Source organism: Chelonia mydas, chromosome 14 (genome assembly GCF_015237465.2).
Source record: "Chelonia mydas isolate rCheMyd1 chromosome 14, rCheMyd1.pri.v2, whole genome shotgun sequence".
Classification (NCBI taxonomy): domain Eukaryota; kingdom Metazoa; phylum Chordata; order Testudines; family Cheloniidae; genus Chelonia; species Chelonia mydas.
Window position 1 is genome coordinate 8,821,016 of NC_051254.2, and position 18,841 is coordinate 8,839,856.

At 42.6% G+C, this 18,841-nt stretch overlaps 2 protein-coding genes, 2 long non-coding RNA genes and 2 other non-coding genes across 10 annotated transcripts in view; 3 read left to right on the plus strand and 3 right to left on the minus strand.

The window, feature by feature from the left end:
• The window catches only part of TEX2 (testis expressed 2), a 113,769-nt gene extending 110,358 nt beyond the window's left edge, over positions 1 to 3,411 (plus strand). Inside the window, exon 12 of one of the 2 annotated variants that reach the window (XR_005227487.2) lies at positions 1,345 to 1,481. Coding sequence is in view for 1 of the 2 variants with exons in the window: in XM_027817480.3 (XP_027673281.2) it covers positions 1,345 to 1,467 (123 nt within the window). In the remaining variant the exon portion in view is untranslated. Of the gene's footprint in view, positions 1 to 1,344 lie in introns of both variants that reach the window. The other variant, XM_027817480.3, reaches the window with a different exon arrangement.
• Positions 829 to 6,243, minus strand: LOC119567465. 2 transcript variants are annotated; one of them, XR_006285647.1, is made up of 3 exons: positions 6,176 to 6,243; positions 5,130 to 5,560; positions 829 to 1,229 (listed from the first exon to the last, which is right to left on the minus strand). It is a non-coding gene; the product is annotated as an uncharacterized LOC119567465 (long non-coding RNA). The 2 variants fall into 2 exon arrangements; XR_006285646.1 differs by lacking the exon at positions 829 to 1,229 and having other exon boundaries at positions 3,083 to 5,560.
• Positions 5,266 to 5,402, minus strand: LOC114018282. Its single transcript, XR_003563677.1, has one exon. It is a non-coding gene; the product is annotated as a small nucleolar RNA SNORA50 (small nucleolar RNA).
• On the minus strand, positions 5,723 to 5,787 carry LOC114018281. The gene has a single exon (XR_003563676.1). It is a non-coding gene; the product is annotated as a small nucleolar RNA SNORD104 (small nucleolar RNA).
• Positions 6,244 to 6,395: 152 nt separating the features above from the next.
• Positions 6,396 to 8,258, plus strand: LOC114018279. Of its 2 annotated transcripts, none has more exons than XR_005227653.2 (2): positions 6,396 to 7,568; positions 7,787 to 8,258. It is a non-coding gene; the product is annotated as an uncharacterized LOC114018279 (long non-coding RNA). The 2 variants fall into 2 exon arrangements; XR_005227654.2 differs by having other exon boundaries at positions 6,396 to 6,529.
• A 587-nt stretch (positions 8,259 to 8,845) lies between these two features.
• Positions 8,846 to 18,841, plus strand: part of ERN1 (endoplasmic reticulum to nucleus signaling 1) — a 62,287-nt gene continuing 52,291 nt past the window's right edge. Inside the window, exon 1 of one of the 2 annotated variants that reach the window (XM_037914295.2) lies at positions 8,846 to 9,051. In XM_037914295.2, the coding sequence (XP_037770223.1) occupies positions 8,962 to 9,051 (90 nt within the window). In that variant the 5' untranslated portion in view covers positions 8,846 to 8,961. The remainder of the gene's footprint in view (positions 9,052 to 18,841) is intronic. The other variant, XM_037914296.2, reaches the window with a different exon arrangement.

An 18,841-nucleotide genomic window follows, 5' to 3' on the forward strand; every position in this document is an offset into this window, starting at 1 on the left:
GGTCTCCCTCACACTCCAGCTGTGACAAACTGCTGACCCGCTGCACCAGCATAAACATAGGTAGGGGACACACGCCCAGCTGCAGTTACATGCAGGCTCTTTGACTAGCCACTGCACGAACCAACAGTAGGAAGGCTAAAGCCAAGGTAACTCTCAGCTCCCCAGGCATGCACCCCCCCGGAGCATAAACCCAAAATTACACCATCTTGCGCTGTACAGCATAAGCTCATAGAGCTCGCTTCCCTCCCTCCCCCCAATGTGGAGAGGAATATGCAACAGCCTCTCTGAGCTAAGATTCCTGTGCATTTCACTCCAAACTCGCTGGTTTAGATTAAAACATAAAATAAATTTATTAACTACAAAAGATAGATTTTAAGTGATAGCAAACAGATCAAAGCAGATTACCTAGCAAATAAACAAAAATGTAACCTAAGTTTAATATACTAGATAGATTGAACAGCAGAATCTCACCCTAACTGATGGTACAGGCAGACTTGTAGAGTCTTAAGGCAAGCTGCATTAGTTTTACAGCTTGGGTTTCTCAGGTCTTCATACACAGGCTAGAAATCCCTTTAGCCTTGGTCGAGCACTTCCCCCAGTTCAGTTCTTGTTGCTCAGGTGTTTCCAGGAATATTTCTGTGTGGGGAGTGAAGAATAACAGATGATGTCACTCCCTGCCTTATATTGCTGTACCATACGGTGGGAACCTTTTGTTTCAAAACTTGGTTTTCAGACTGGTTTGTGGAAAAACACTGACATCCCAAGATGGAGTCCAGAATCATGTGGCCTGCTCACGTGTCCTTGTAGAGTCATAGCAGCTATTACTTACAGGCTGTTTGGAATGTTCACAGGAAGGTTAAGTTATTCCAGGGTCCATTGTCTTTGCTGATGGGCCATTAGCACTGTCTGGCTTCTTCATTGTTGTACCAGAAAGGCTAGTTGTGGGTGTCACCCAGAGTAAGCACGAATGAAATACAGCTACATAGTCAATATTTCTAACTTTAGATACAAAAATGATACATGCATACAAATAGGATATTTGGCAAATCATAACTTTTGCAGTGACCCCTCACATGACCTGTTTTGCATAAAATACTCAATAATTATGCTATAAGCCTATCATACTCACTATGAAGAATATGGGGTATAGTTCACATATTAACCAAACTGTTGTGACTGGTAGGCACTGCAGAGTTTGCATGTACAAGTTGCATCAAATTCTGGCCAACCTAGGGAAACCGAAATTGATTTTAAGTATGTTACTTACTTTTGAATGATGCTAATCAGAAACCCCAAAATGACATGTTAAACTAAGTTGCATTTAATTTTGCCTTCATTTCACAGAAAATTTTTGTCATGCCAAACATGGATGATGTTTATATTCCTCTAATGCACTCAGCCATGGATCCCCGCTCATCTACGTGCCCTTCAAAAGATCCAGTCACAGAGGCTGCTGATCAACCGTGAAATGTGAAGATTTGCAGTGTACAGTATTAAGAAATTTATTTTCATGGTTTTTTAAACTGCAGTAGTTTTGTCCTTAACTTGTGCCACATCTTTTTAAAGAGGACTGCCTATAACCATTTCTTTGCGCTCAACATGTCTGGTTATTGTTCCTGTTTACTGCACTTATACAAAGTTTCATTCCATTTATAAGTTGATTTATTTTGTAATGGCTGCTGTCAGGACTTTAACTGAGGTTAAGATGACCTGTTCTGAAGAAAAAAAAAATCTAATTGTAATAGATCAAGGAGCTTGATGACACAAATTGTGGTCAGTTTGTGTTCATACATCATGCTACTGCATTGAAGGGTGGTTCTTTTGCAGTAAAGGAACTGCATGCCAAATCCTCTGGCAGGAACAAATGTATACAACTGGAAGACTATTTTTCTCTCTCAGGCAGTTGGAGGTGTAGAATGAACTGTTTTATGTTCTTTCACTTCTACAGTCAATAGCTTGTGTCAAGCAATTGAAATATGAAATGCTTTCAGGAGAAAAGAATGTAAATTGGATGTATAGGTAATATTTTGAATCCATTTAGGTGGGGTATACATATTAACTTATTTTTTTCATACCAAGTTAGTGCTTTTTTGGGAAGCAAGTAGCCATAAAACACACACTCACAAATATCAGTGAAGGTGGGAATTGGTGGGGTTATTGTGATTTAAGAAAGCATTCGGCAAAGCCATGAGACCAAACCATAGCAAGCCTGCCTCATAGTGAGGTACAATCACCATGGTTTGTGATTAATTCTGAATGTTTAAAGATATGAGCACACATGAAAATGTCTAAAACTGCACATACTGACCAGAAATAGTTACCCTACTTGTCTATGGAGTTTCTAATACAATGAAATAAACTGTGGGATTCTCATAGGAGTTTCTGTTGCTGTGTTTTCCTGAGACACCAGTGTTTACATGCAAAGCATGGGACTAAATTCTGATCGGTGATAGCCATGCATCCCCAGTGACTTCAAATCACCTGATGCTGGTGAGGATTTGTAGCTGTAACTGAAGGGAGATTTTGACATCTGTGTGTTTATTTCTCAGTTTTGTATGTGAAATAGGAATTCAAGCATTTGAAGTTGTTCAGGCTGATCACAAACTGGTTATGACAGATTTAAGGACTGTTTCTGCTAATAAATGGCCAAAACTATGAGAAAAAAACTGCCTTTTTATTTCTATCCTGTGTGGAGATTAAATGTATGCATTAAATCAATAACTATTTGAACACTACATATCTGATATTTAATGTGACTTTTTTCTCAGTGTTGCCAACTGTTCATGTATTTGTCAGAATGTTTTAGTTTACAAAGGTGAGTTTTGTAGCTCCCCTTTGAATAGCATAATTTGCTTTTTTCTTTTGAAAAGTAAATTTTTAAGAACTTTGTATATTGTGTTCAGTCCTATTTGTTGTAAATCAGAATGATCTTGTGTAACTTTTGATTATTTACCAGCTCTAAATGAAGCTATCATAGTGAAGATTTTTTTTAAACAGCACCTTGCCTGAAACATCATAAATAAAATTAGCATTTAATATATTTAAAAATTAAGTCTATATTTGAACACCTATTTTTGGTTACTTTTAATTGCAATATTAGCAGGTTATATTTGTTACCTAAACTCCTGTGACCATTCCAGTTTGTGTATACTGTTCTGGTATTGCACTCATTACTACATCGGCATTATTTGCCTTTCATGAAGTCTGCATGTCTTGTACGCAGGTCTTTTATATGATTTAAATTTCTGTGTGCAATAACTAATAAGTAAAAGGACTAGATGCACTAATGTGTAAAGATATCCAGATTTGTTACACAATTGTTATATTGCACTTCCTCATCAAACTATGTGGGTAACTACAATTGGCTTGCTTTGTTTTCTGAAATAAAGTTATCCCATGTCAGACACATTACATAGCTTGTAAGTTATTTCTGCATAATTATGTTTGACCAGTAGTTTGTTTGTGGAAGATGTTTTCAAAAGATGTATTTGGGAAGCCACTTTCATGTGGTACCTCCCTGTTACAATAAAAATGAATTTCTGGAGAAAGTATGTTCAATTCAAGCTGACTATGGAGACTGATGCTCTAGGGTAAGTGATTTAAAAAATGTATTGTTCTGGTTTTGAAAATAAAAGCTTTAAAATCAAAGTTGAGAGTTACATACTGCTGTGATGACAGGTTTCAGAGTAGCAGCTGGGTTAGTCTGTATCCGCAAAAAGAAAAAGTACTTATGGCACCTTAGCCTAACAAATTTATTTGAGCATAAGCTCTTGTGAGCTACAGCTCACTTCATTGGATGCATTCAGTGGAAAAAAATGAATGCATCCGCTGAAGTGAGCTGTAGCTGACAAAAGCTTATGCTCAAATAAATGTTAGTCCTCCTTTTCTTTATACTGCTGTGATGTAGCTCTCAAAATATTTTGGTCAAACAAACAAAAAAAAGACCTCTTTGAAAGGTTACCAACCCCTTGTCTAGTGCTAAGCTCAATTCTAGCTGCTGCAAGTCTTCCTCTTACAAGTCAGTACATCTTACCAGTGGTGGAAGGACAAACTCACTGATCATGAGGCACTCTGATCTTAAAGGGTAGTGGCCATCTATGTACCTTTGAAAGATGCTTTGGCACTGCCAAGGAAAAACCTTAGTAGTTATAATCACTGGATCCTACTCAAAATGGTGTGGTTCAAATACTGTTTACACAACTTAATCATTCCTCTGCTAGATCTTCCTTGCAGGAAAACTAGTGAAGCCAAACTTGGGGAAAACACAGATCTTAAAGCTACTACAGAATTAGGAAACAACCAAACTGATGCATGGGAAACGAAAAATTCTTTCCCTATTCCCATCTAGCATTTATTTCAGTATGGTAGCATCTACTGCATCTTATTTCACTGTCCAAAAGCTTTGGTCAGTTGTCCTATTAGCCTTATTTCTCTCATAATTAAGATCCTTCCAGAGTTTGAATGCATTTCAGTTTTCACCCACTGTTTAAAGCTTAATGGCAGGGAGCACCACCTAGTTCCACTCTGTCCTTCCCCCTCCACCCTTAAGCCAGCTCTGTATTCTACTGAGCCAACTGTGTAGCAAGCAAGGGGGCACCACAGGTGGAGATTACACTACATTCATGCAAGCTGTTCTACCCCCTCATATATAATGCAAAATTGTATATTATACACCACCCCCCTTCAAGTGTGCCATAGCTGATGCTACCTTCATTTTTTTCCCATTAAAACCTAGTTACTTGAAGTTGCTCTGTTTTATAGTCATAGAATATCAGGGTTGGAAGGGACCTCAGGAGGTCATCTAGTCCAACCCCCTGCTCAAAGCAGGACCAATCCCCAATCAAATCATCCCAGCCAGGGCTTTGTCAAGCCTGACCTAAGTCCTTCATCCAAGCATTTGCTAGCCGCCTGGTTTCAAAGCAGCTGAAAGAAATGTACATTTCTGTAAGCACAACCAGTTCCAAGTGTACTGGCCACTTTAGAACAAGCTGCATTGTAGAAGTAACAGAACTTCCTAGGTGGTCATGGGAAGAGTTAATTTTATGAAGGGTTATGCCTATTCTGCAGTGCCAATGTCCTATGGACAGGACATCAAAAGCCAAGTCATTCAGCCAAGGAGAGATCTTAACTTTAATGAGACAGATGTTTGTCTTTCCAGTGTCTTCACTGCCACCCGTACCAGGTCTCTAGGAAGAGGAAATTTCATTCAGCAAAGGGGGAATTTAATTATAGTCTTTAACTAAGATTTAAGCAGTACAGTAACAAGACTGTTACTTGCTCTTAAAAGAGCCACTCAGATTTTAACTAAGCAGCACCAGTTATGAACAAGCTTTTCCTGTTGCACTGTTGCTTAGCCAGCGAAGCCATCAGTTGGCCACTTCACCAGTTCAAAGACAGTGCTGGAGAGCACAATAAAGAAACAGACAATTTTTTTCTCCTGTTTTATTAACCATTCTCCCCACCCTTTACACCGAGCCAATCAGCTGGCAATGGGCCAGCAGGTCTCCAGAGACTGCAGCAGGTCTCCAGGGCATAGGTCGCAGGCCGGCTCCCGTCATGCCTGCAAGGAACAGGAGCCCTGTTAGGATCGCAGCCCGAGCGCAGGGCCCCGACTCCTCGGCGGCCACAACGTGCGTCTGGGTGCAGGGCCGGGCTCAACCCGCAGCCCAGGAGGAGGCAGGGCGCCACGGCCTGCCTGGTCCAGAGGGACCCGGCGCCGGGGGCTCAGACTCGGCTTCACTTCATCCGCGTCAGAAGTCTAACACGTGTAAGGAGAATCATCACAGCAGCCGGCGCCGGTGGGACGGACGCCCCCCTCCCCATCCCCAGGGCGGCAGCCTCCCGCCGCCGGCGGAACCCCTCCCCCAACCCCCACGCCTACCTCCCCGCGCCAGAGCGACGCCCCCTCGGGCCACCGCCCTCCGTGCCCCCCTCGCCACTGCCGGAGCGACCGCCGCTCGCGGGACCCCCTAACCCCGCTTCCCTCCCCAACCGCCAGAGCAAACGGCCCGCCCCAAGCCATGGGTCTCCCCCCGCCGGACACCCCCCTTCTCCGAGCCAACGGGACACCTCACCGCCCCCGCCACTAGTCCTCCTCGTCTCCACGGCACACCGACCGGCCCCATCTACCCCCCCAGCTCCTCAAGCGGATTTGGGCCCTGCCTCCGCCACTCACCTCCAGCACTGCCCCGATCCCTCTAGGCAGAGAGAAAGGCGGAGCGTCGCCGCTCACCAACATTTATAGTTCGGGCGCCTCAACAGGCACCGCCCCTTCTCATCAGCAACCAATGACATGTAAGTCACAGGATACACAGCCGTTTGACGTCAGCGGCTGGGTCTCGCGCGATCGGGGCCGGGGGAAGGTGGGGGAATGATGAGGGGGCGGGGTTGTATTGGGCCAGTTAGGCCCAAACCGGACCGCGCGGGGCTTGGTTGGTCTGGGGCTAACCGCATCTAGCTGGTGTGAACCAGAGCACCGTGGGCTAACGGTTCTGTTTCGAAGTAGGCCGGGGCGGGGCCTTGGAAATTGGTTAGTCTCTAAGGTGCCACAAGTACTCCTTTTTTTTTTGGGTTGAACAGAGCTGAGCTTGGCTGTACCATGCTGGGCCAAGCCTGGCTGAGTCAGACCAGGTAGCATCGAGCCCACCTGGGACCAGTGGGGGCGCCAGAGCTTGCTTAGATTAACCAGCTCCAAACCCAATGACCATTGCTCTCTCCCGTTTCCCCCTCCACCCCCAACAGAGGCATTTAACCTGCCTGCCTTGGGTTAAAAAACACCAGTTCTGAGACCCTGGGAAATAAGCTTTTTAATAGGCGTGGATTTCAGGATTACGACGGCTAAATGAGGAGATGCATAAATCCCAAATATTGAACTGTCTTCCCTTCACCTTATTTCCTGTGAACTCTCCCTATCTCTGTGGTCAGTTGCCATTATATGTTATCTGTCTTATATAGAAGTCCAGCCATTCTCTGTGCAGAATTTTCATGTTCAGGCCTTTATGGGGATGCTAGGGAGCGTGACCTCGTTGTTTGCTGTATGTGTTTAAAGTCCTATGCACACCTAAATAAGTAGGAAAAACAGTAAGGTCGTTTTTCACATACTCATGCTAATCTCCATCAGCAGTTGTACATGTTAAGAACATAAGTTTTAATACATTACTTGTGATCTAAAACATTTGTAATGTCTAGGATGTGTTTTGCCCAGTAGGGGGACCAGTCACTAACTATCTACAATGGAAACTGGTAAAGTAGATAAAGAGAAGATGGAGATGCACCTCCACTCCAGAATTTGATGTCATCCTAATTTCTCCTTTGCGGGAGTTGATCATTTCTAAATGTATTTTAACTGTGCCCAGAGAAAAGAGTTTTCTTTTTATTAAACATAAAGCATTTTCTAAGCATGCTGTTTTTCATAGCTATGTTTTTCATAGCTATTGTACAATGTTGATTCCAGTTTATTTGCTTATTTTTTGTAAGAGTTTCCATATTTTTATTTTTCCATATTGCATATTTTTGAAGACTGTTTTCTCATATGTGAAATTCAAACTTTTGCTGAGCCATTCTCAAAGGTAAATTGTTTTAATATGTACTATATGTGCATGTGAACTACATAGCTGACATCTCTGCATGTATCATTTCAATCTAAAGTGAAATTTAATTTCAGAACATGAATAATAAGAATTATAGGCAATGAACTAATGATGCAAAGATATGAAACAATATATAACAAGTTTAAACATGGAAGGCAATAATATCTGACATTTTTATATCCCTTTTCATCCCAAAGGCTCTGACAGCTCTTTAGAACCATCTACATAGAAACCCACTGAAATGCTGCCATCTCTGGGGTGGAGGGAAGTTGCCAAGAAGCATACGTCCCATGGAACAATGGTGGGGTGCGGCAGAAAACTTTGAAGACAGGCAAAGCAGAGCAAATCCCTTTTCTTAGAGAATTACCTCACCCTTCTTGTCTCACGGGATCTTTGAGGCAGTTTTCAAAGAAATAGTACTCCAAGGTCATTTTAAAAATACACGGTTTTTTTTTTTTTACATCTAGGCTTGCCCACGTTAAGTGGTCATGTGTGCAGTTACTGTATGTACAAATGGAAATCTAGACGTCTAAATACTCATTTGAACAGGCACTTGTAATGACACGCACTAATGAAAATGTGGCCGTGCAGAGTATATATATACTTTTTAAATTCTTATGCATAGGAGCCCACATCCAAAACAATAAATTGCCTTGAATAAGCGATTGATCAGCGTGTTGAAGCTCTGGTGTGATTTTTGGTTCGAGCACGTATAAAGGATGTAAACTTGCAGTTTAGACCAGTACACCCCACCACCCAAATACTGAAAGAGAGTTTTAACAAGGGAACTGTCAGAGCTGATATACTCTAGGGCAGTGCTTCTCAAGCTCTCTGATATGGGGGACGGGCAATTCCCCCACCCACCCCATGTGCGCGCAGACCGGCAGCCGATGGCTCGTGGACCGGCACCGGTCCGCGGACCACCACTTTGAGTAGCAGTGCTCTAGATAATATCATGTGAAGGGTACATATTTCGAGCTCAATGCACTTTGCGCTAGCTTTGCAGCTCCCACGAAGGAGAGCAGCATTCATGGGAGCTGCAAGGCTAACGGGAAGGTGAGTACAGAACTGTGGCTGTCCCTCTGCATGGGGTTCAGGGGGAATCGCCCGTGTCCGCCAGGGCGCAATAAAACGGTGTCCTCGTCTGCAGCTCAGGGCTGGGGGCAAAGTCCCCGTGTCCGCCCTGGCTCAGCCCCCGGGCCTGGCTCCCTCCTGATCTGCTCCACCTCCTTTGCCGGGGCTGACGTCGGTGGCCTTCCCCGGCCCGGCTCCGCCCCGCAGGGGCCAGGGGGGCCGGCGGACACGCTGCATCACGGCGCAGCCAGGGAGCCGCTGAGCCGGCCGGGCGCCGCTGAGCCCCCGGTGCAGAACCATGGAGCGGGGCGGCCGCCCCCCGCACCGGGCCCTGCTCCGCCGCTGCCTCCTCAGCCTGGGCGCGTTGCTGCTGGTGCTGGGGCCCAGAGTAAGTGAGCGGCGGCCCCGGGCTCAGCCTCAGCCTCCCCCAGGGCCCGGGGATGGCGGCACAGGGCGGGGAAGCCCCATGTACACCAGTCAGCCGGACTGTGAGTGGGGGCCCGGGGGGAGTTACCCCCCTTACCCCGGGGGCTGGGAGGGGGGAGTTGCCCCCCCGACATCCCTCACCCCCACCCCGGGGCAGGGAGGGGGGCATAGAGCGTGGGGAATTGTCCCCGTCACCCCACCCCCAGGGCTGAGGTGGGCGAGTTACCCCATGTATCCCCCTGCCCTGGGAGAGGGAGCCCTTCTCTGGTCAGGCTGTGTGCTCCCCCCTCCGCAGGTTTGAGAGCCCTGTCCAAACGGGCACCCAGCTCCCTGGGGCTCTGTCAAGAGTTTGACTGAGGAGAGGGGTATAAAAGAGTCGGGGGACCTGGGCATCAGGGCTGGGCACCCCTTGCGGCCGGGGCGGGGGTGAGAGAGAGAGAATTGCTTCAGGCCTATGAAGGCACTGAAAGTAGGGGTGCTCCTCTGAGCTCAGTGTGTGGGACAGAGATATGGGGAAGTGCCCTCAGCCTGAGGTACAGTGTGAACAGAGAGAGGAGGGAATTGCTCCCCCCCAATTCCACAAGGATACTGTGTGAAGGGAGTTGCACAGAGAGGAGTTGCACTGTGTGAAGGGAGTTGCATCCTTAGCTGTGGGTGTTTATGGGGATATGTAAGAGGGGAGCTGCCATCTGGGTGTGTTTGGCTAGGGCTTGCCAAGAGGTTACTGTAACTTATGTAGGTCACGTCTGCAAAGTCAGACAGCTGCCTGCGTCTGAATAATAATAATAATGGCAATAACTTTTATATATCTTTGTAAAGCTGTTTATTTGCCTATTTAAACGTCATTATGTGATGTCCGTTTTCTTCCCTTGAATGCCCAATGACTCTGTATACGCATGCATGTGGATGACGTTCTTCTCTTTTTCACTTCTGTCCTAAACACGCAGCTGTGTACCCACTTGCTATCTGCCATGATTACCTATAATACCCTATCTAAATATTTCCTGCATAGATGTGTATATATACTAATTTTCAAACCAAAAATAGAATTAACTTGGCAGCAAGCAGATGGGGTGCTGGTTAGAGAAGCATGAACAAAACTGGTGATGGACAAAATAATGTAGACAAATAAAGCAACTAGGTAGACATGATAAAACATCACAGCTCAGTCCTTTCACTTTTTTTGTTGTATGCTGTCTCCTGTCCTTCATCTGTAGATTTCTGTTTAGATTGTAAGCTCTTCAGATCAGAGGCCTTGTCTTCTTATGTTCTGTGAAAAACCTAAACACTCATCCGATGAAGAGAGCTTTAGCTCATGAAAGCTTATGCTCAAATAAATTTATTAGTCTCTAAGGTGCCACAAGTCCTCCTTTTCTTTTTGCGGATACAGACTAATACGGCTGCTACTATGAAACCTAAACGCTCTTGATGGTGGAGATAAAAATGATTGTCTCCTACACAACTCAGCCAGTCCACTGCGTTCCCAATTTGCAGCTCATCTGTTACTTTACTTCCATGCTCTCTTGACCAAAATTGCCAGTTATGCTAAATATGCACTTGGTGACTTTGTGATGTGAACAAATATCTAGAGGGGATTCTAATTCAGAATTTGAAACTTGATCTTTAGGGGGTGAAAAGCAAGTGCACCATGCACTGTCACAAACCCTCTTGAAAAATAATCAGGTTGTGTGTGGATTTGCTCATGCAGTATCATTGGGCATCAAGAGGCTATGGGAAAGAATGTAGCCATGGACTCACCAAGGTAGATAGTGTGTTTAACAAGTGAATTCTTTTTGCAGATAAATTTAATATGGCAATTAGCTTTTGCTACAGAGACAGATGGTTTTAAATTATTTGCTTTTAAAAAAATGTGTTTAGATCTATTCTTTAAAAAATCCCATTCCTGAAAAAGACCCTCTATTTTGTGACCTCCATGGATCCAGTGATAGTGAAAAGGGCCAACTGGCATGCAGTTCTTGGTATCTGAGCTATACCTGAATCTAGGAGAGGGGAGTTTTAAGGTTATGCTTTTTAAGCAAGTATAATGGCTTGCTTGTTGTTCACCTGAGAATACCAATTTGATAGATGGGGTTATAGTTCAGGTTAAGCAAAGCTGGAAGCTTTATTTTTCCCTACACAGCTCCACTCCCCTTTTAAAAAGTAAACATGCTTAACTGTGAAACTCTAAAGTGTTTCTTACTGTTGCTCAATTAGGAAAAGTGCAAAACTTGAAAGCATACTGTCAAGATAAATTATCTTAAAAATTTTTGTGTAGTGGTATTACCAAAACAAGGAGCTCATAGAAAAATATCAAATTTGCCTTTCACCATTTAGGATGATTTTTGTATTTTATAGTTTGTATTGAATTTTAGGTATAATTATATGGTTACTTCAAAGGAAAAAAAGATGCAGCTCTCCATTTATGTTGGTTACTTCTTTTATTCTAGTCAGTCTGGACAGTTTATCTATACTGGTGAGTTTCATTGCTTAGCACGTTGCTATTGCATTTGGACCACTGCAGAGGAAAACTTTAAATAGTCTCCTAGTCCCGCACTGTGTTTTAATGTTGAAAAAAAAATCTAAGATTAATAGTAACTTTTTAAAAATTCTTACCATGCCAACACCATCAGAAAAACCTAAATTTTGGGCCTGGCAGCAGGGGTGAAGGAACAGGTTGTATAGTGGAGGTGCTGCGAGCCATTGAACCAAACTGTAAATCCTGTATATGATGGAAACCACTTCAAGCCAGAGGGTGCAGCGGCACCCCTACTTCTAGCACCTATGCCTGGCAGGGTCCGTCTTATAAATGAAACCTGATTCAAACACACTACATAAGCAAACTCCATTTCATTTCATACTGCTATAGGCCTCAGTCTTGCATGATGATTTGCCTGGGTGGACTGTTGTGCCCATTCAGAGCCCATTGAAATCAACGGGCACTGTATGAGCAAAGTAGTTTGTTTGCTCATGAGGATCACACTGTAGGATTGGGACCATAGTTAATATTAGTGCTTTTTGTATGTAGAAGTTTATAACTTAACTATAATAATTCTTTCCAGCCTAAACTTGGCATATATGATTTTGTCCAGGGACAGCCTTTTATTTGTTTTTAGGAAAAAATATTTAGTCACAGTTACGATTATTATCCTTTACAGAAGGAGACACACGCAAGGAGCAATTGTCCAAGGTTGCTTGCACAAATGAGACTAGAACCCAAGTCTCCTGAGTCCCAGTGTAAAGCCCTAGTCACTAGATCACATTAATACTCCTTAGTTACAATTAGGATTGCTGGTGCTGGGCTTGAAATGAAACTCCTTTTCCCTTCTGCTTCCCCTCCCCTTTGCTCCACCCTAAAAATAGGTTAGGCTGTATCAGTTTTATTCACAATCTACAGTTACTTTAAAATTCATCCATATTAACACTAACAAATCATAAGAGATCAGTACAAAACTGTCTGTATTTCATCTGTGCTGTAATGGCTCTGAAAAGGAACTTCCATCCAGTCAGGTAAAGTTGACTTGAAAACAAATATTTTGTAGGTACAATTTTCCCCACACATTGGAAATGTATAGCTTAAATGTATATTACACATGCACAAAACTTAATTAAAGAACATTATTAATGTTACAGCACTCAACTTTAGGAAAATGCCAGAATTATGGTTGCCTGGGCAACCTTAATTTAGCCCCCTTGTACACATGCATTATGATACAGTATTTAATTACATAACCATATACTATTTTTTCCACAGGACCCCTGCCTCATTCAGTGCACAGGATGGATCTGCTCTGAGAATGAATCAGGGTTATGCAATGGAAGAAACTGCTGTCTCTAGGACCCCTGTGTCATTTATTGCAGAAGTTTGGGGGAAAGAACAGAAATTCCATCATATGAACATCCATATGGGTCATCAAGAGAGGTGCAACCTTTAGGTCCACCACGCAGACCACTGCCACTTGAGCTAACAGAGTAACTGATATCAGTAATAGGTAGTTATCAGTGGTACACAGTCAAGCTGGAAGGGCATATCAGGTGGGGTCCCCCAGGGATCAGTTCTGTTCAGTATCTTCATCAGTGATTTAGATAATGGCATAGAGAGTACACTTACAAAGTTTGCAGATGATACCAAGCTGGAAGGTGTTGCAAGTGCTTTGGAGGATAGGATTAAAAGTCAAAATGATCTGGACAAATGGGAGAAATGGTCTGAAGTAAAGAGGGTGAAATTGAATAAGGACAAATGCAAAGTACTCCAGTTAGGAAGGAACAGTCAGTTGCACACATACAAAATGGGAAATGACTGCCTAGGAAGGAGTACTGCAGAAAGGGATCTGGGGGTCATAGTGGATCACAAGCTAGATATGAGTCAACAATGTAACAGTGTTGCAGAAAAACCAAACATCATTCTGAGATGTATTAGCAGGAGTGTTGTGGGCAAGACACAAAAAGTAATTCTTCCACTCTACTCCGCGTTGATTAAGCCTCAACTGGAGTACTGTGTCCAGTTCTGGGCACGACATTTCAGGAAAGATGTGGACAAATTGGAGAAAGTCCAGAGAAGAGCAACGAAAATGATTAAAGGTGTAGCAAACATGAGGGAAGGTTGGAAAAAATTGGGTTTGTTTAATCTGGAGAAGAGAAGACTGAGAGGGGACAAACCTCTGAGGATAGGACAAGTAGCAATGGGCTTAAGTTGCAGCAAGGGTAATTTAGGCTGGTAATTAGGAGAAACTTCCCAACTGTCAGGGTGTTTAAGCACTGGAATAAATTTCCTAGGGAGGTTGTGGAATCTCCATCATTGGAGATTTTTAAGAGTAGATTAGATAAACACCTGTCGGGGTGGTCTAGATAATACTTAGTCCTGCCATGAGTGCCGGAGACTGGACTAGATGACCTCTCAAGGTCCCTTCCAGTCGTACGATTCTATGACATGGACCTGCAGTAGAGGGGGATGAGACACTTTGTCAGTAAGTTTCAAAGATATTTGCTGACAGCAGAGGAATAATGAGACTCAGGGAACTTGGGTTCTACTCCAGCCTCTGTAGGGGAACATGCTCTAGTAGGCACAGACTTTTCTGCCCACTCCCCTCAAGCATGACCCCTTCTGCCTTATCCTCTCCTACCAATCCTGTCTCTTCCCCACCCCTTGCTCCTTGTCCCAGTCTCTTCACCTTGCCCATCCCAGTCTCTACTCCTCAGGCTTCTAATCTCAATCTTTTTGCACATCCTAGTCTCACCCCTCTGGTATACCCCTCCCAGTCTCCTCCCCACACCCAGGTACAGTCTTCTTGACCAGCCATTCCAAGTTCACCAGGCCCTCAGCTCCTTGTCCTCAGTCTCCTTTCCCAAACAGTCCCCACATCCCAACTCCTTATCCAGTTTGTCTTTCTCCTATCCTTGCCTCCAGTCACACCCCACATTCCCCATTTTCATGGACTCCCAGTTCCAATCTCATTCCCTGGGCCCCTTGGCCAATCTGGATGTTCTTCCCGCACCCCTCCAGATCCTTGTCCCAATCTCTTTGACCAGCCCATCCAAGTTCTTCCCCTGCACCATGGCTCCCTGTCCGATCTGTTCCCACTCCCTACTTTCACCGACCCACTGGTTCTCTGTCCCAGTCTCCTTACCCTGCTAGTTTCATTCCCGCCCCTACTGGCTCCTTGTTCCCTCCCTTTCCCTCTCCATCTCCCACTCCCAATCTCGACGCTCAACCAGTCCCTGTCCCTGTAGGGGAACATGCTCTAGTAGGCAGACTTTTCTGCCCACTCCCCTCAAGCATGACCCCTTCTGCCTTATCCCCTCTTACCAATCCTGTCTCTTCCCCACCCCTTGCTCCTTGTCCCAGTCTCTTTACCTTGCCAGGTGAAGAAAATGGGACAGTCTAGAAAACGCAGATCACCCAAATAACTGGACAGACATATTTCAGAGTAACAGCCGTGTTAGTCTGTATTCGCAAAAAGAAAAGGAGTACTTGTGGCACCTTAGAGACTAACCAATTTATTTGAGCATGAGCTTTTGTGAGCTCTAGTCTCTAAGGTGCCACAAGTACTCCTTTTCTTTTTGGACAGACATAGGTGAACATATTAAGAAAAAGTAATGGGGACATTCTGTTGTAGAAGTTCGTCTGCCCTAATTTCCCAGCCTTTGTCATTTTGTGTGATACCATTGCTGTTGTTTGTCTGTAGTTTATATTTATTTTTTTTTCTTGTATTTTAACATGGCCTTCCTCATTATTTAGGTGACTCAGTGAGCAGTTCTTGGAATTGCCCACGCAATAAATGGAAGGACATTATGAGGGAGCAACATCTTTGATACAACAGGGGACAGTACAATAGAGTGGCCTATAAATAGTCAGTGGTGCCACAATAAATATTATAGAGCACTGAAATATAACACTGTGTAATTTGAAAGAAAGTGTGTTATGGTGAACTGAGAAGACAAATATATTTAAGAAAGCTAGTTCGTTTAACCCTTTCCTTGTGATCAGTGCTATAGCAGAACACCCTGAATTCTGCCTGTTTCCCTTTGAAGCTTATACAGCTCAAAACCAGCAACCTCTTGTTCAGGATAAAATGAGTGTTTAGAACACTGGTATGTCCTCTCCTGTGGGCTGAGTTTTAATGCTCTCTAATAACATACATAAGGTGCAACACCTGCAGCATGTTCTAGAAACTGGAAAACCCCAGCCTTGATCAGATGTTTTCTTCTGAAGCATTTTTTTCTGTCATCAGGCAGTGTTAGTTAAGTTGCCAAACATGTATGAAAACTAAGGTGAGACAGTATTAAGACTTAATGAAAAGAGACATATTTTTTTAAGGTTTATATTGAATAACACCAGTATGTATGGTTTGAATTGCTGATACATTTGGTAGCTCGTTGTAATAATTACTGTGTTTATATTCCTTTAGAGGAATACTAACAAGATGCATGTACCTAAGATTAGACCTGACAACTGTGGCTTAGTGTACAGATGCGCATATGCATAATTCTGTCCTTACCCTTCCTGGCTCTAGTGTTCTTGTGAATATTTAAACAAGTTCTGTTTCCCCAGAGGGGCCTCAGTCCATTGGCTTTCCTAGGAGTTGATGATGCTCAGCACCTCTCAGAATTTGACCTAGAAAGAGGATAGAATCCTCTATGAGTGGAATTTACATATAGTTCAATACCCTGCCTGCTCCTGGGATGATGTGTACGGACATGTTTTTGTCGTGTGCATGCACGCAATTATGAAGACTCACCAGTGACTAGACGCTGCAGTGACGGGGACTCTAGAAATAACTGACAGATAGTTGCTACAATTTTTTAAGGTCATAAAGACCACTATATTTTATTTAATTTTCTAAAGAAAGTGTAAATTTAGTAGCTTCATTTATTTTTTTGGTCAGCTTTCCTTTAAGCATCAACTTAATTACTAATGCTGCAAAATCAGTTCATTCTGTTTCACAAAATTGATTTCAGTGGCTTGGTTTTATTATGCACAGTGACTCTCAGCCTGTAGCCAGCAATGTAATTAGAGCACTAGCTGACAAAATCAGCGCCCTGAATCATAGACCACGTGACAATTATGCTAAATGCTTCCAGTATTGTGCAGATGCTCGTTTAAAAAATATATTACTTTGTCCATACCTTGTCTCCTGGAGCACAAGTTATATTTCTTTGCTGTAGCAAAAATGCTTGATTCTGCTCCCATAGAAGTCAGTGGAAATAGGTTTAGACTCTGCTTTTGCTAGAATATCTCCAAATATAAATACACAGTCTTGTTCTGCATTCCATTGAAATAGTGAGTATTGGGTGCCCAAGGAATGCAGGACTTGGTCTTTTGTTAATAGTTTATACTTTCAATAGTTTTGTATTAGTGCTTTAAACCAGGCTGTAGCAGCGAAGTTGTGAAGATTTATTTAAACCTAGCAAAATGTCAGTGTTTTTATCCCACCAAACATTGCAAGTTGAATTTACTAACACATTTATAATCTCTTCCAAACACTTTCTTATTTAAAAAGAAAAAAAGTGGAAATCATTTACTGGTAAGACATGGCATTGTGATTTGCTTACTAACAAGCTGTAAGCTGTTTTATTGAAGTAACAGGTAGCAATATTCAGACTTGCTATTCTAGCTCACAGCTAATTCATGGCATCCCTGGTATCTGAGCTCTTTCAATAAAGCAAAAGGTTTGGGACATATTGTGGATAGATGGAATACTTTTCGGTGTTGTTTACTCGCACGTGAGGAGTCCCTAATGATAAGCACTCCAATAATATGGCATACTTTTAAGCTACAGAACTAAAACTTTAAGGAATTAGTGGCCTGATTTTTTTTCAAAACTGCGGCTTCCATTGACTTCAGTAGGATATGGGTGCTTAGCACTTCTGAAATATAGGCCACTGTCTTTAAACAAAGCTAAATTAATGGAGGAAACTATTCTCACAGGAATTTGATCTTCATTAAACCAGTTTTTTCTAGACAAATTTTCTCTCGTCTTAAAAGTGAAGTACTAGAAATAGGGCACTTATCGGATAACCCATACAGAGGTTTCCTAAATGATAGATAATATCCTGTTTGATACTCGGCTGTGCACAAATACATAAACATATCAGAATTTGTAACACAACTTTATTTTGGCTTTGTTTTAATTCAAATTGGTTTGGACTCATTTCTTTGTTGGTTTGTAATTTATTTATTTATTTCCCTCAAAGAGGTAGTGAGTCTTAGTAAGAGGAGGTTTGTTATGCTAGTGGCAACAAGCACTTAAAAGACCCAACCCTCTTCCATTATATTCTGATTAACATTCAGTACTCAAGAATATTTGTTGAAGCTTAACTTGGTGAAGGCATGGAGAATACCTAGAAATTTGGGTTTCTAGTTAAAATATCAGATAACACCATCATTAGTCACCATCTTTTTAGTTTATATTTAAAGCAACCATTTCTTGTTTAGAATCAAAAGGAGCAATATAGTTTCTTTAATATTCTGAATCTTTCATGTAATTTTATCACTGGGATGGAAATTCATGGTTAGCAAGGAGCTATCCTGCTGATCAAAATTCATAATCGATTCCACAGAGGGTGGTTTTTTGAGGGAGGACCTCAACCAAGCTTTTCACATGTTCTGTATAATTATCTTTTCTGCTACCACTAAAGAGGTATAGCTTGGTCTGTCGTCTTGCCTTGTTAATTCTCCATCCTGCCATATCTCTCAGACAATGTGTTGTATTACATCTCCTTGGACTATGATTGTAATGTGAAATGAGAATCTGTTTCAAGAATTTGTATTGAATTATAGCTATTTAGGCCCCAGTGTTGAAATGAGTTCTGAAGAAGTGGACCCCTATACCTGCAGCTCATCTCAGGATTGGAGCTTTAGTATTTTTTATGATGGAGCAGTCTGTTTCTCTGGGTACCATCAGGTTAAACTTGTCTCAAGTTTAGTCTTTGTAAATACAAGTTTTTATAAGATCTCATGTTAATAAAAAAAATTTTCACTGGGCATTTAAAAAAATTCCAGCTGAGCAGGTTTTTTTGAAAAACAAACAAACATGTCTGTTCAGTGTTTGCAACCCAGACCCTGCAGCCTTTGGGTAGTGCTGAAGTACACTAATAAACACAAGTGAAACTGACTTGTCTATTTTCATCGTCCAATGTGAAGTGCACAATCCAAGTAAACAACATGAATAATGAAAAATTGGATTTAGACATTTACACATGTTAAATATCAATAGATAATTGAAAAATCTACCAATATGCCATGAAGGAATTTA